General features: G+C 30.3%; 2 protein-coding genes across 5 annotated transcripts in view; one reads left to right on the top strand and one right to left on the bottom strand.

The window, feature by feature from the left end:
• Positions 1-14,759, bottom strand: part of LOC126735754 (uncharacterized) — a 119,893-nt gene that overhangs the window by 7,949 nt on the left and 97,185 nt on the right. Inside the window, exon 3 of the mRNA XM_050439849.1 lies at positions 3,248-3,310. Within this exon, the coding sequence (XP_050295806.1) occupies positions 3,248-3,310 (63 nt within the window). The remainder of the gene's footprint in view (positions 1-3,247; positions 3,311-14,759) is intronic.
• LOC126735727 (phospholipase A1 VesT1.02-like) overlaps positions 7,888-14,759 on the top strand; it is a 76,185-nt gene continuing 69,313 nt past the window's right edge. For 2 of the 4 annotated variants that reach the window (XM_050439817.1, XM_050439838.1), the window contains exon 1: positions 7,888-8,035. The gene's annotated coding sequence lies outside the window, so the exon portion shown is untranslated. Of the gene's footprint in view, positions 8,104-14,759 lie in introns of all 4 variants that reach the window. The other 2 variants (XM_050439823.1, XM_050439830.1) reach the window with 2 other exon arrangements.

A 14,759-nucleotide genomic window follows, 5' to 3' on the forward strand; every position in this document is an offset into this window, starting at 1 on the left:
CAAATGAAGTAGCCTATAATATGCTAGCAATTTATTTCGAATGCAATCATAACTCAACGGTTGCCTCTCGAATATATGCTATGCGGTATCCAGAACATAGACATTATACGAAAAGGACATTTGCAAGATTAGCTACTCGGTTGCGAGAAAATGGCAGTATCCATTTACCCCTCAACAGAAGACGTCGCTCTGGACGATCTGAAGAAAATATTGTTAATGTGCTTGCTTATATTGAATTATACCCTCACATAGGAATAAGGCAAATTTCATTGGATTTGGGCATTACGAAATCAACTGTGCATAACATTTTAAGAGACCATGGGTTTGTTGAAAAGTTGAATTAAATTTGACCATTACTAGAATCGAATATTAAAAAATATATATTATTTTTATTTTTTACCTAATTTGAACATTATTTTAGGTTGCATCTATATCATATGGTGCTGCATCAGGAATTAACAGGAACCGATTTTGATAGACGGCTTGATTATTGTAACTGGTTTAGCAATATGATGGAAGAAGAACCCCAGTTTGTCTCAAACATTCTATGGACAGACGAGGCAACTTTCACCAGTGTTGATAGTGTAAATTTACACAATATGCACTATTGGGCTCCCACAAATCCCCACTGGATGAGAGAAGTGCAGTATCAGGGTCGGTGGTCTGTTAATGTCTGGTGTGGGATAATAGGGGGAAGAATTATTGGTCCATACATTTTTGAAGAGGTCCTCAATGGACACACCTATTTAGATTTTTTATAAGATCAATTGCCTGTACTGCTTGAAGACATCCCAATTTAAACCCGTGCAAGGATGTTTTTACAACACGATGGATGTCCCGCGCATTTTGCGATAAATGTGAGAAATTTTTTAAATTTAAGGTTTCCTCATAGGTGGATTGGTCGAGGAAGTATATATCCTTAGCCTCCGCGATCTCCTGATCTGACTTGCCTAGATTTTTATTTGTGGGGCAGACTAAAGGATATCGTTTACCAAACCAGACCTACAACACGAGATGATATGATAGCCAGGATCAGAAATTGCGGTAACAAGCATATCAGTTGCCGAAGTGGAGGCTGCAGTTCACGTTACTTATTGAAAAGTACGCGACTGTATTAGTAACGATGGTGGACACTTCGAACATCTTGAAAGAAATTGATTTAGTTATATGTTTTATTTTTATTTATTTTATATTTAGTATTAATTTGCGCTATTTGTTATAATTGTTTAGTCAGAAGGATTTTGAAGATTGAATAAGAGGTAAACGGATACTGCCATTTTGTGCTAGCCGAGTAGCTAATCTTGCAAATGTCCTTTTCGTATAATGTCGTAAATAGAGGCATCCATTGAGTTCTGATTGCATTTGAAATAAACTGTTATCAATTCGGGGGAGTCTAATTTTTGTAACGTTTTTTTTCAGATTGATCGGCATTGCCATTCGCCTAAAACGTCTAATAGGCCATCTACCGTGAATCACCCTGTATATTAATGCGACTTAATATATGTAAAAAACGCTGAGACAACACTTATTCCGACTTATCTAATATGTCAATTCCTGCTAATTCTGAATCATTTGTTAAATTAATTATTGGTACTTATATTTAAAATTTAAAAAATAGGTTATTTTAAAATTACTCGAAAACAAATGGAGATATCGAAACGCGGTTTTCACTGGTTTGTTAGTATGTTTTCAGTCTTCGGAACCGCAGTGAAAAAATCATATCATTGCATTTAACTTTTTAGAGAAAATCTCTAAAAACCCAGTCTCTGTTAAACAACGCCCTCTGACGACTTCACTGAAAACAAAGTGACAATGACAGGTGCATATTTTGAAAGCCCTTTGAATTCCCTTTTAAACGAGTACTCACTTGAATTACTTTAAATAAAAAATCTGACTACAGGGCGATTAAAAAGTTGCATTATTTATGATCTTCCCCCACCCTTCTCATTGGAGATATGAAGAAAATTCTTTAGCCAAATTAAGGCAAAATTATTAAAGATTATTCTGATGTTTTCAAAATGGTACCTATTACTGGCTATTTTAGACGAAATTAGAATTTTTTTAAATTACTGTGCAGTTACGTCCTCTTGTGGTAGTCTGAAGAACTTGTAAATATTTTCCAGCAATTTTTTTTGGCCACTTTTCTAAAAAAAAAATTTTTCAGCGCTGTGCAATAAATAGTTTCCGAGATACAGCCGGCGTCCTTTCTTATTTGGACACCCGGTACATTAGAGAAAAAAATGTGGGTTTAAAAAATATTTAAACCCACTCTTTACTAGACTACACTACTACCACTAGTCACGTTTTTCCTTTTTATATTTTCTTGTTAAATTTTTGTGCTATGTTATGTGACGTAGGTCTCTTTGAGATAATGGACGAGTTCTTTCAATCATGATGTACATTAAACATAATTTTAGAAACAATATTTAGAGACTCGACCAGTCTTTAATATATCCTTAATAATGCAAACATTTCAGACCTAGTACATCTTTTTTCAAGTTCTGAAACTAGTACATCTTTTTTCAAGTTCTGGAATGTATTTAATTTTAATTTTTAAAAACAGTTTAATATCTTATATGGATATCTTGGTTTTTTCCAGTGTCTCCACTGGTACTCTTGAAATATTTACATTTTATTACTAATGTCCTTTATTCTTCTTAATTTTTTGAATCTGCCTCTTAAGTTGGAAACTCTTTCTTTGTTTGTCGTTGAAAAACTCTAACGCACTTGTTCTTATTCCTTTTCAAGCCTCTTTAGTTTTTTTCTCGAACGAAATTCAATCTGTTCAATAATTTTCACTTCTTTACTTCTAAAGTATTCTTTCTTTTATCTTTGAAAGCCAATTTAATTCCTGATCTCTATTCTTGGTTTTCCACTGAATTTTTTACTGGTAATTCCAAAAAAATATTTTACATTTATTACCATACCAATATTCAGTTTATTTACCCAAATATATTAGTCTTTTAATTTTTTTAATAATATAACTTTCTATTTTCTGAAAATATTGTCAAAAATATTAAAAATTTCTTATCTCTAGCTATCATCATCAGGGACTAACATCTTGTGGGCTTTGATCTTTGCTTAACAAAATTCTGTAAAAAAACTCAAAAAATTTTTAATGTACAAGAAGTGTTTTTATATGAACCTATTGACAAAAAACGCTCTTACTTCGAGTTCGAAACTCTTTAAAAAAAAATTCCCTAAAAATAGTCCGAAAGATTTGTATTATATTAATAATATTATTTACCTCTTCTTCCTGACATGTTGCAAGTTCTGGTTCGCTTTCTTCAAGTTTGGAAAGAAGTTTTTCCTGAAAAAAAAAGATTTTTGATACAAATGTGTCAAAATACTCATTTTATTTTATTAATATTTAAATCACATTTTCCAAAATATGTCAAGAATTATTAGACGCCTACTATTAAAAATTAATAGCTATAATCATCATACAATTATTTCCGACCTAGGATGCCTGAATAATTTATGGTGATTTCCTCAAATCTTGACTTTTAACAACAACAAAAAAAGCTCTTAACCAAGAGATAAGGTCATATGCTTTGGGCTATTAAACCTACCTGACATTGACCTTCCTAAAATAAAAGAAAACTTCTATTAAATAATTATTACAAAACTTAATGTATGTACCATGTTTAACCTTAAACCTTGTTATTTTGGTGTCAATCATAAAAATCTAGCACCTATATGCGTTTTAATTTTAATATTCATTTTAACTTAACAGATTATGCAAGTCACGGCTATTTTTAGTTTCATTTGGGAGAACTTCACACTTAATGACTCCTACGGATCACCTTGCAAGACCCGGACGTAGTCCTAACATCATTAATCACTTACAAAAGTATCTTTGTAAAAAAAATTGTTGCAGTGAGAGAAATGCACCTTGAGGTTAATTGCATGTGATTTCAATCTAAAGGTCGTCTAATTAAAGTTTTGACATATTTTGTAGGAAACCTCCAGGAAAGAAAGTGACCTTATTGATTGCAAAAATGTCTTTTTGTTTAATAGTTAAAAAACCAATCTGTGAAGTATAAAAGAAATGATTATATGTTCAATTTTTAGCAATTTTTGTCTCTTTTTTTTAGGATCATAACTTTCAATAGCCAACACAAATACTAAATTCACATTTCAGGCAAAAAACAAGATATTAAACCATATTTGTCCAAATATAGATCGGGAGTTAAAAAAAATATTTTTATTTTCCGAAAAAGTAGTGGCCATATGGACCTGTAGGGTAAGACGTATCCTATTAAATTTAAATTATTTATTTACTTATTTGAAAACCTCGAATTTTTTAACACATCAAAAGTGTCAGACCTTTAACATTTTTATAACTAAAAATAATTATTATTGCGCTTGTAAACAAACTTATCAATCATAATATCTCACATTAACGCATTCGGTTTATTAACGCTTAATTTTTTTGTCGATTAAATATATGCTTACCTTTAAATTAAGAGAAACACTGCATTTTAGTGGTCTTTCGGTGACCATTGTTTTATGCAATAAAGTCGCTTTTGGGTTTTTATATTCTTTTTAAATATTTTTTATGTATATGCTGATTTATGATAATTTAAAAGAGCTTTCTAATTAAAAAGTGCGTTAGGAAAAAGTTGCTAAGTTATTGAAAATTAGTTCTGAAAATATAATTAGATAGTTATAATTTAAATTCTTTCAAACTTTCTAAAACTGAAGCAACTTAACAAGGAACTAAAGCCATGCGTAATGATATCAGAAAGTTAGATTGTACCATGATATCAGAAACAAGGAAGTTAGAGTTGATATCAGAACCAAATGTTCCAAGAACCATGTTATACATGATCCGATTTCCATGATTCTAATTCAGCGATTCTCAGAAATCACAATTTACGAGATGCAAAACGCGGTTTTTAAAATGAAAAGCAACAAATTCCCTAGACAAAATGAAGTGGTTTTTGAAGGTTTGTGGTTCTTAAACTGGGTAGCAAAAAGCTATTGCAGAGTTTCAAAGTTCTATTTATTAAGTGTCATTAAAATGTGATACATAAACCATTATATAATCAGCTACAAATTATAGTCCGAAAGAATCTTTCAGAAAGGTCAATTGAATACTATAGGCCACTTAACTGACTACGAAAAATCCTTTGATACTATAAACCAACGTTCAATAAAATCACTCTTCGACTGTAGAATTGATCTTAGTAATAGAGTCTATATATGAAAATGCTACAGATAGCGGACAACTCTAAGAAAGAGACAACAAATAAATTCAAAATAAATAGAAAAGTTTGTCAGAGACACTATAGACAAAAAAAAACTCTGTTTTCCATAAGACACACTTGCAAATTGCTTATCCCATTAGGATCAGGTTGAGGTGCATTTTGGGAATTTAAGGCACAATTAAAGTCACATTTATCAATTTGTTTGAAGAGCAAAGTTTTCAATAAGTGTCTTCTGCCTATCCTATTTTACGGTGCTAAGACCTTGAGATTAACAAAAAAAAAGCTATACAGAAAAATAAAGTGTTAGCATAGCATGCAATGGAGAGGACAATGTTGGAACTGACCCTCACAGATCACATTACAATCGTTGAGCTACGTAAAAGAACCGGAGTAATTGACGCAGTAGAAAGAACAGCATTCCTAAATTGGGAATTGGGCAGGATAAATTACGAGAATGTTGGATATTAGATCACATTGACCGAATATCAATTTTTATTATTGGTGGCTATTCTATGATAATATATTAGAATTTTTGTCGAATTGGTGTTAAAAGTAAATATTTTGTCACTCCAGACAGTTGAGACTAACTTTTTTGTAATTATTATAATAAATTTATCTATTTATTGTCTTAAATAACAAATTAATTCTGAATGTATGGCTCAATAGCCTAGAATTAAAGAGAAACTTAATTGGCTCATTCAAGTAGCGGTTTGTTTTTTTTCTCTCTTCTTTTTTATTTTCCTAGGTTTGGTCTCTCTCTCTCTCTCTCTTTCAACTTCCCGGCAACCTGTATTAATAAATAAAGCCAGGCAGTTAATTAACCCCCTCTTTTTCTGCTTTTATTGCCTTGAAAGGATCGAAATATTTTACTCCAGGCAGTCGAAGGAGTCATTCTTTTAATCCTTCCTGAAATTTTCAGGGAGAAATAGAAAGACAAAAGAATTAAAAACTCTCCTGATGTCGCGCGAAGTAATCCTCTACAAATTGCTCTACAACTCCTGCTGCCTTTTCTACAGCTATAGCAGCTTTTTCTTGAGCTACGGCACTGTTGACTTATTGAAGATCAACACTGCCAACACTGTAGATCTTCTTATAACAAAGGCTAATTGCAAATCTTTATTTTGCGACTCCTCTTGATCAGGCATTTCTTCGTCGGAAGACATTTTATATGCGTATTATACCGTACAATATAACTTGTCAAAACTTGCAAGTTTGCCGAGTTATCGAAATGAGGTGATGCTAATCAATTGAAAGCATTTACTTCGAAATAAAAGTAGATACTACAAGAACAGTAGTAGATACTTCGACGTAAAGCAAATACTACCGGAAGTAATTAGATCCTTCATATCGTAGTATATACTTCGAAGTAGATGCTTAAAATTGTAGCATTTACTTAATGTTTATTCATACCACTCAATGTTCTGAAGCGGTCGCTGCTTCACCTGTTCCTGCAATTACTATGAGTACAACAACTTTCAGTGAAAACGTAGAATCGGTCGAACACACCGACTTAACAATAGACGCTACATAAAGTGAAGATGAAACCGAAGCCTTGACTGAAATGGGCCCTGAGATGACAAGTACCATTCTTCTATCAGAGGATCCTGATATGTGGCCTAGAACCATTAACAACGAGGAAGACAGAAGGTTAGTTGAGCGAGGACCTCCTTTGATGACGCAATTATCAATTTCCTACAAATCAAGACAAAAGGAAGTTTTCAAGTATATACTTTGTCAGAACACTGGTGAATGGTGAAACAACAGAGAGAATGTGGCTTATTTATTGAATTTCAAAAAACTCTATAATTTGCTTTTGTTTTCGGTAAACCTATCAATACTTTTTCTGATTGGCAACACTTATCGCTGGCTATAAAAAGACATGAAACATCAATTGTACATAATGTTCATATGAATACATGGATGAGTTTGAAAAAAATGTTAAAATTATCTATTACTGTAAACGATCTTCTTCAAATCCTCTGGATATATTGTAAAATAATATATTTGAATACAGTTTAAGCTCATCTCTGCCAAATGTTACACTTTTCTTAAGAATATTCTTAACTTTACCAGTATCTGCGGCTTCTGGGGAGTGGTCATTTTCAAAATTAAAAATAATAAAAAATTCATCACGAGGGACTATCTGGGCTAGTAATATTAGCTATAGAGCAGGAGATGGTTGACAAAATCTCTGATGAAGTTATAAAAGAATTTACTGTCGTTAAATCATAAAAAACACCTATATTTAACATTTAACCTAATAAAAGTTCTAGTTTTAAATGACGGATTACAGATGTTTTTTTTTGTTATTAATTAATGATTTATTAGTTATTATTTCCAATAAAAACAAAATTTAAAAAATGTCTATTGTTTTATTATAAAATAAAAAATATATATATTTTTTTATAACTGGAAAATAGATGTAAAATTTATAAAGGCAAAATATCAAAATAAGTGTAAAAAAGGGGGAGGGGGGCACGCCAAAAAATTTTCGGGGGCCCTGCAGCTCGAGTATACTAAACCTAAAATCTAAAAAAACGAATCGTTTCTCTTAATACTCGCATTTTGGACGGTGGCCTTTAAAAAAAGTCGTCCTCGCGTGCATGTACCACTCTTCCATTATAAAAGAATATAATGTTGCGGAAGTGATTTTATTATGTTTTTCTCTCCGGTTTCGTGAATAAAACTGATGCCGCTTGAAACAATGCGCGAACGGTTGTGATATTTCGTGCCGAGTGAATAGTGACGTTTCTCGATGTGAAAAGGGCTCCCGGTTTTATTTTTTTGAAAATATAAAGGACTGTTGTTTAAGAAGCGTCATGGTGAATTACGTAGATATAATTTTTTTTTGCCTAAAAAAAGAATCTTTTAATTTTTAAGTTGAGCTTTAGTAAGTAAAGGTTATTATTGTTGGATTGGTATTTAGTGAAACTTGACCGCAATTACTCTTATTTAACTCTTTATTTAATTAGTTAACTCTTTTTCATTTAAATAACTATAATTAACTTTTTATTTTGTTAGTTTATCTGCAATTTTAACTTGAATTTATCAGAAATATTCTTAAAACTCATTATTGGTTTTTAAATTTTATTATTTTATTAACAACATATTTATTTAAAATATTAAATATTATTGTTTATTTAAGCTATTAAGAAAAAAATATTATTTTTTTTTTACAAATATTGATACAGTAAATATTTTTTACTTTTTTTTATTTATTAATTGCATCCTTTGGTCAAGCTCTACTATTATGAGGCAAACATCTATTTTTAATTAAATTATTTGGTTAATTTTAAACCTATAAATAAAGTTTACATAACTTATAAATCAAAAATATTCATTAATTTATATAATATTGATATTAACCTTGTAATAATAATATTCATCTTTAAGATTCTATTAATTTAAAAATTATATTTAAAACGTTTATAAAGACAAATTATTAATTCAAGCCATTAAGAACTTTTTAAATATTTTTTTACAGTTTTTGCTCTCTATTTATCGTTTCTTTAAATATTGATGCATGTCTTACTTTTCTTATTTAGTATTACATCTCTACTAACCATAAAATGTTTTTAAATTTAAATATTTGATTAATTTTAACTCGATTTTTTCCAAAAATATCCAGCATTTACATAAAATTTACGCTATTAAGATAAAAAAAAATATTTTTTACTTTACTACTATTCTTAGGTACATACGTTAAAAAAACATAGGACTAGTTTTAACAAAAATATTGAGGGAACTGTTAGGATTTAATTATTTTATTAATAAAATATTTATTCAAATCATTTACATAAACTAATCACTTAGACAAGCTCTTACGAAAAAAAAAATTCTTACAATTTTTCGTATTTAAATCAATATAAATTTTTCTTAAATTTTGTTAAAAATATTTGTAAGAAAACTATTTATGTGAATATTTGTAAGAAATTTTATTTTTCGTAATAAGTTGAATAAATGATTAGTTTATGTGACTGCTTTGAATAAAACAGTTATAATAAGTTCTTTAAATATTTTTGTTTAAATTAATTACATATTTTTTAAATTATATGTAAAAATAGGAGAGTCTTGTCAAAAAAATTTAAAAAATTAATTAATAAAATTAGCGTTATATACGTTATATGAATCGAATATAATATGATTCATTTTAGCTTCATAAATGAATTTTATTAAGAATAAATATTAAAATCATTGTCATTTTTTAGTTATTAATAATTTAATATTTATTTCAATCTTTCAGAAAAACATTTTTTTTATATATTTTTAACAACTTTTTACTCTTTAAATACTGTATCTTTAAACACAAAAGCATTAATAATTTTTATTTTGTCTAATTTATTAATTAAATGTTTTAGTCAAGCTCTTCTATTCTAAGGCAAATATATTTTGCCTTAAAAATCAATTATTTCATTGCTTTTGACAAAAATATTCATAGAACTGATGATTTTAGATTATATTATTCTATCAATAAAATATTTGTTCGAACCATCGCATAAACTATATGTTTATTAATTTATTTGTTTATTAACTCAGTTTTTTTGGTTAAGCTTTACTAATAATATTAAAAATATTCCTAAAAATCAATATAATTTTTAAAATTTTAATATTATAATAATTAAATGTTTATTCAAGGCATTTTTAAAAGCTAAATATTTATTACTACTTTTCTTATTTATTAATTTCCATTTGCTAATCAAGTACTACTTTTAATAAATCCTATAGAATATTCTTAAAATACCATCTTACAAAATACACAACCTTCCCTTCTACTCTATCTCCAATTCCTTATCTTTTTCCAAATTTGGTTGCGAAAAGCAAACTTACCAACTAACCTTACAAAAAGTAGATTAAAAAAAGTAGGATCTACAGAAGTATCCAGATACCATGGATACCTTCTGCAATTTATGTTCTTTCACCCACACGTATAACATCCTCATCTGCAACTACTATTGATTATTTGTGTACAAATTTAAATGATGTGTCATGTAGAGTACTCTTATCTAGTATTTCTGACCATGAAGCCATTCTCGCTAGGATTCCATGCAACACTGTATTTCCTTCATCTCATTATATAGGAAGAATTTTCAGCAGAGCAAATTTCAATGTTTTTTCTTCTACTACAGCTTTGGTTAATTGGAATGCAGTTGAAATAGCTCCTAACCCGTTTACTTTGTTATTTCATGTGCTATGTGACAAGATCAATCAGTGTTTTCCTAAAAAGAGGCTTAAGATGAAAAATAGAAAACCATGGGTCACAGCAGGCCTCAGAACTTCAGCTAAAAACCTCCGTTTTTTGGCTATGTTGTGCAAGTATACAACTAATGCAAACATTATTCTTTATCATCAGAAATATCGTAGTCTATACAGAAAGACGATAAAAGCAGCAAAGGTTAAATATTATAGTGACCGCTTAAATGTGTCCTCAAATAGGCAGAGAGAATGTTGGTCAATTATAAATGACTTCAGGCATTCTCACAAGAAAGTTTCAGAACCAGAAGTAAGACCAAATAGTTTAAATGATTATTACTGTAATTCTCATTTATTACTCAAGGATGTGAATACTAATATTGATCCTTTGCATTATATTCAACAAGTGTCAGTTCAAAATTCTTTTTTCTTTTATCCTGTTAGCCTTACTGACGTTAGAGATGCAATTAAAAGCTTAAAAAAACATAAATCAGCTGGAGCTGATGGGATATCATCAAAATTACTACTCCTTTTGCCTGACTCAGCATTGAAAGCCCTAGCTTCTGCCATAAACAATTTCTTTCATAATGGCATCTTTCCAGCATGTTTGAAGGAGGCAGTGGTTATCCCTCTTTATAAGGGTGGAGATTTGAGTGAGCCTTCTAATTTCCGTCCAATTTCTATATTATCTACCTTCTCCAAGATAGTTGAAAAACTTGCAAAAATCTGAATTTTGTCTTTTTTGCAACATAATTGCATTTTATCTGCAAATCAGTTTGGATTTCAAAGGGGAAAAGGGACTCATGACGCTGTTTTCGGCTTTTTGGAGAGTGTTTATGTGTCCTTAAATTCTGGAGAGTCCGCGGCGGCAGTGTTTTGCGATTTATCCAAGGCATTTGATTGTGTAGATCATGGACTACTGCTGTCTAAGCTCAATAATTATGGCTTTAGAGGTGTGGCATTGCAATGGCTGGAATCCTATCTGTCTAATCGTACCCAAAGAGGAGTACTCAGGGTTCAGTGTTAGGACCACTATTATTTTTGCTCTATGTAAATGATTTGGGTTCATTAAAACTACAGGGCAAAGTGGTTCAGTTTGCTGATGATACCACCATTTTATGGAATCATAGAGATTCTGATAGTGTTAGAGCCCAGGTTTTTAAGGATCTTAAGATTTTATCGGATTGGTATGCTGCAAACTAGCTTGTATTTAATGTGGGCAAAACTTTTATTATAGGATTTAAGTGTGACGTTTAGGGCCTTATGTTTAGTGAAAACTCCCCCTTGCAAAACAAAGAAGGCTGTAAGTTCCTTGGTATTACCATTGATGGTCGCCTTCGCTTCGAAGATCATATCCTAAATCTTGCATCAAAATCATCTTCTGGATGCTTTGCAGTAAGAATGGCGGGGCATGAGCTGGGAGGGGTAGTTGCACGTTCAGTGTACTTTTCTCTTATTGAGTCCCATCTTCGTTATGGCTTGCCTTTTTGGGGTTTAAGCAACAAGGGATTATTAAACATAATTTTTGTGATTCAAAAAAAGGCAGTTAGATACCTATGTTCCGCTGGGTTAAGAGATTTTTGTAAACCTCTCTTTATATCTCAAAAAATCCTAACTCTTTTTCCTCTTTTTATCTTAGAAACAGCTACTCTTATTCATAAATGTTCTAAACCTCCCTCTAACACTGGTCATATGACTCGCCAGGTTAACGATTTTCCCTTACCCATCCCTACATCCTCCCTCACCAAGAACTCACTTATATACCTTAGCAAAAAAATTTACAACCATGTTCCTCTATATATCAGAGAAATTTTAGAAGTTAAGAAATTCAAAAAGAAATTAAAATCACTTTTATTATCCCGGGCATATTACAGCCTTGATGATTTTTTTAATGATACCTTTTGACCTGTGCTCTGACATCATTTTAGTGTTTTAGTTTTGTTTCCTATTAAATAATTTAATTTACTTCCTCTAAATTCTGTTTTATTGACAGCTTTACTAATTTTTTAATCAAATTTATCAAAAATATGCTTTTTTTCAATCTGTTTTGTTATAATTAATTTTGGTAATGTGTGTAAATTTTATGGTAAAGTGTTTTAGATGTTATATTTGTTTGAAATTTGAAATTTAAAGTGAATTTGGAATTTTTTAGTTTTTAGAATGCTTGTACACAAGATTTTGTTGTCTTACGTAATATAGCACATTTTCTTTTTTCTTTCTTTCTTTCTTTCTTTCTTTCTTTCTTTCTTTCTTTCTTAAAGCGAGACGCAATGTCAGGGAAATACATGTTGAGGTTCATTTATCATCTCAGCAATGAATCATGAACTTTATTCTATACTACCTAGCTGATAGATGCTTTTGTCCTTTGCCTTAAAAATAAGGCATGAAAGTAACGTAAAAATAACAAGCAGATAAATATTACATAAGAGTCATAGCTGTATTTTTTTTTAATTTAGTGATCCAAATAAGATTATATCTGTTGTAATATTCTTGGGTTAGTCTATATTTGCATCTGCAGGGCGCTAAAATACAATAATAATTAAGATAACAGGAAAAAAATTGTTTGTACAGTTAAAACTTAATTATAATTGAAATTCAAATAAATAAAACTGATTTTTCTAATTTTAATGCAATCAACGTTAGACATACACTTATTATACAAACAAAAGAAAAAAAAGGTGCGGATATTAGATTTCTACAACAATGAGAAAAAAAAAATACTTACAATTTAATATGTTGGACTTGGAAATCAAAAAAAAATATTTAAAATGAATATTTATACAGAAAGCTTATTTTAGCTACGTGACATTAGACAATACAAGGATATATACAATACTCTTAAAATATAATTTATCACAGCAAAAAAAAATCAGTTCTTTCATGTGTAAACAGTGCATAATATACCAATACACATCTTATTAGTAGATAGTTGTTGTTATAGTTGATCTATTATATTAAAATAGGCAGAATTAAGTTATAGGACAACAACCAGCATTTGCTTTTTAAAAAAAACAAATTTATTGAGAACAGGGACTAACTAACTTACAACTAACTTGATTGATAGATAATGACTACATCGATTACTATAATAATTATTGTTGCTCTTGTCTATTACATTATATTTATGGGTTCTAAAAATGATGACAATACAAACTAAGCTATTTCTAAATAAAGTATGCAGGGTCGGCATAAGGTGGCGGGTTGGTACCCGTAACTCCTCCCTCCTAAGAAATGAGCCCAGGGGTGAATTATATGACAATATGGCTCGGATTCTATAGGGTTTCTTCATCGTCACTAGTCGTGGTGGTGGTTTGGTTAGGATGTTTTCTTTTGGTCTGGATTAATTTTCTTGTCTTTCTTAGCAACAGGAAGGCGGCTACCGTAGTCATCAGGATATAGAGGATGATGGTCCATACGCTAACATTTGTTATATGGACAGGTCCTTGGCTGGTTTCTTCCATTTTCTTGGCTTGGATGTCCATAATGGTTTGAATGTTCTTAAGTTTATCGAAGTTTAAGCTATTGAGTTCAAAGGGCTGTAAATCAATAGCATTAGGGCGAACTTTTAAGTCTAAGGTCAGCTTGGGTAATTCAATGTTGTGAAAATGGGTGTTTGTATCGTGGAAACTTCTAATCTGGAAGTCCTAAATTTGTATGGTGCAGCTAGGGCTTAACTCAAGGACAAGAGTGCCTTGGATTCGGATATTTTCTTTATTATGGCCACATTGTTGGACAGCTACGGTTTTTTGGAGTGAAACAATTATCCATTTTTCTTGTTCTAGCTTCTGGATTTTCAAAGACTTGACCTCGGTTTGAATGGCATTTAGAGCATATGAGATCGGCTGCACGACCTCACAGTTTCATTAAAATTGTATCAATAAAAGCTAAATTTATCGGATTATTTACATTAGTGGCATCTTGAAAGTTTTGAAGTACATGCTCACAAGCAGTGATAAATCTATTGAGTTGGATTGCCATCTAAAGTAGGGATATTGTCAGCTTGATATCTTAACATACCAATATCTATTTGACTCATTTTCTTTTTTTCGATAGTAATTGAAGGTAAAGATCTTAGTTCTTCGTGAGAAACGGTTTGCAAAAAATTTATAAACTTGTTGAGTTCTCTTATCTCATGCTCAGACATTAAAGAAATTTAAAAACCTAGGAAAATTTACAATTATTAACTGTAAAAATAAAGGTTATAAAAAGGGAAAGCGTCTTTTTATAAAGAAATAAAAATAAATGGTAAAAACTTCAATTAAAATTGCACTCAAATAAAATAAAATACACCTTGGTAAATATTAAAATATACCAAAATACTCGAAAATAAATGCAAAAATATATCACCAAAAGGAT

This window comes from Anthonomus grandis, chromosome 1, assembly GCF_022605725.1.
Source record: "Anthonomus grandis grandis chromosome 1, icAntGran1.3, whole genome shotgun sequence".
In the NCBI taxonomy this organism is placed as follows: Eukaryota; Metazoa; Arthropoda; class Insecta; order Coleoptera; family Curculionidae; genus Anthonomus; species Anthonomus grandis.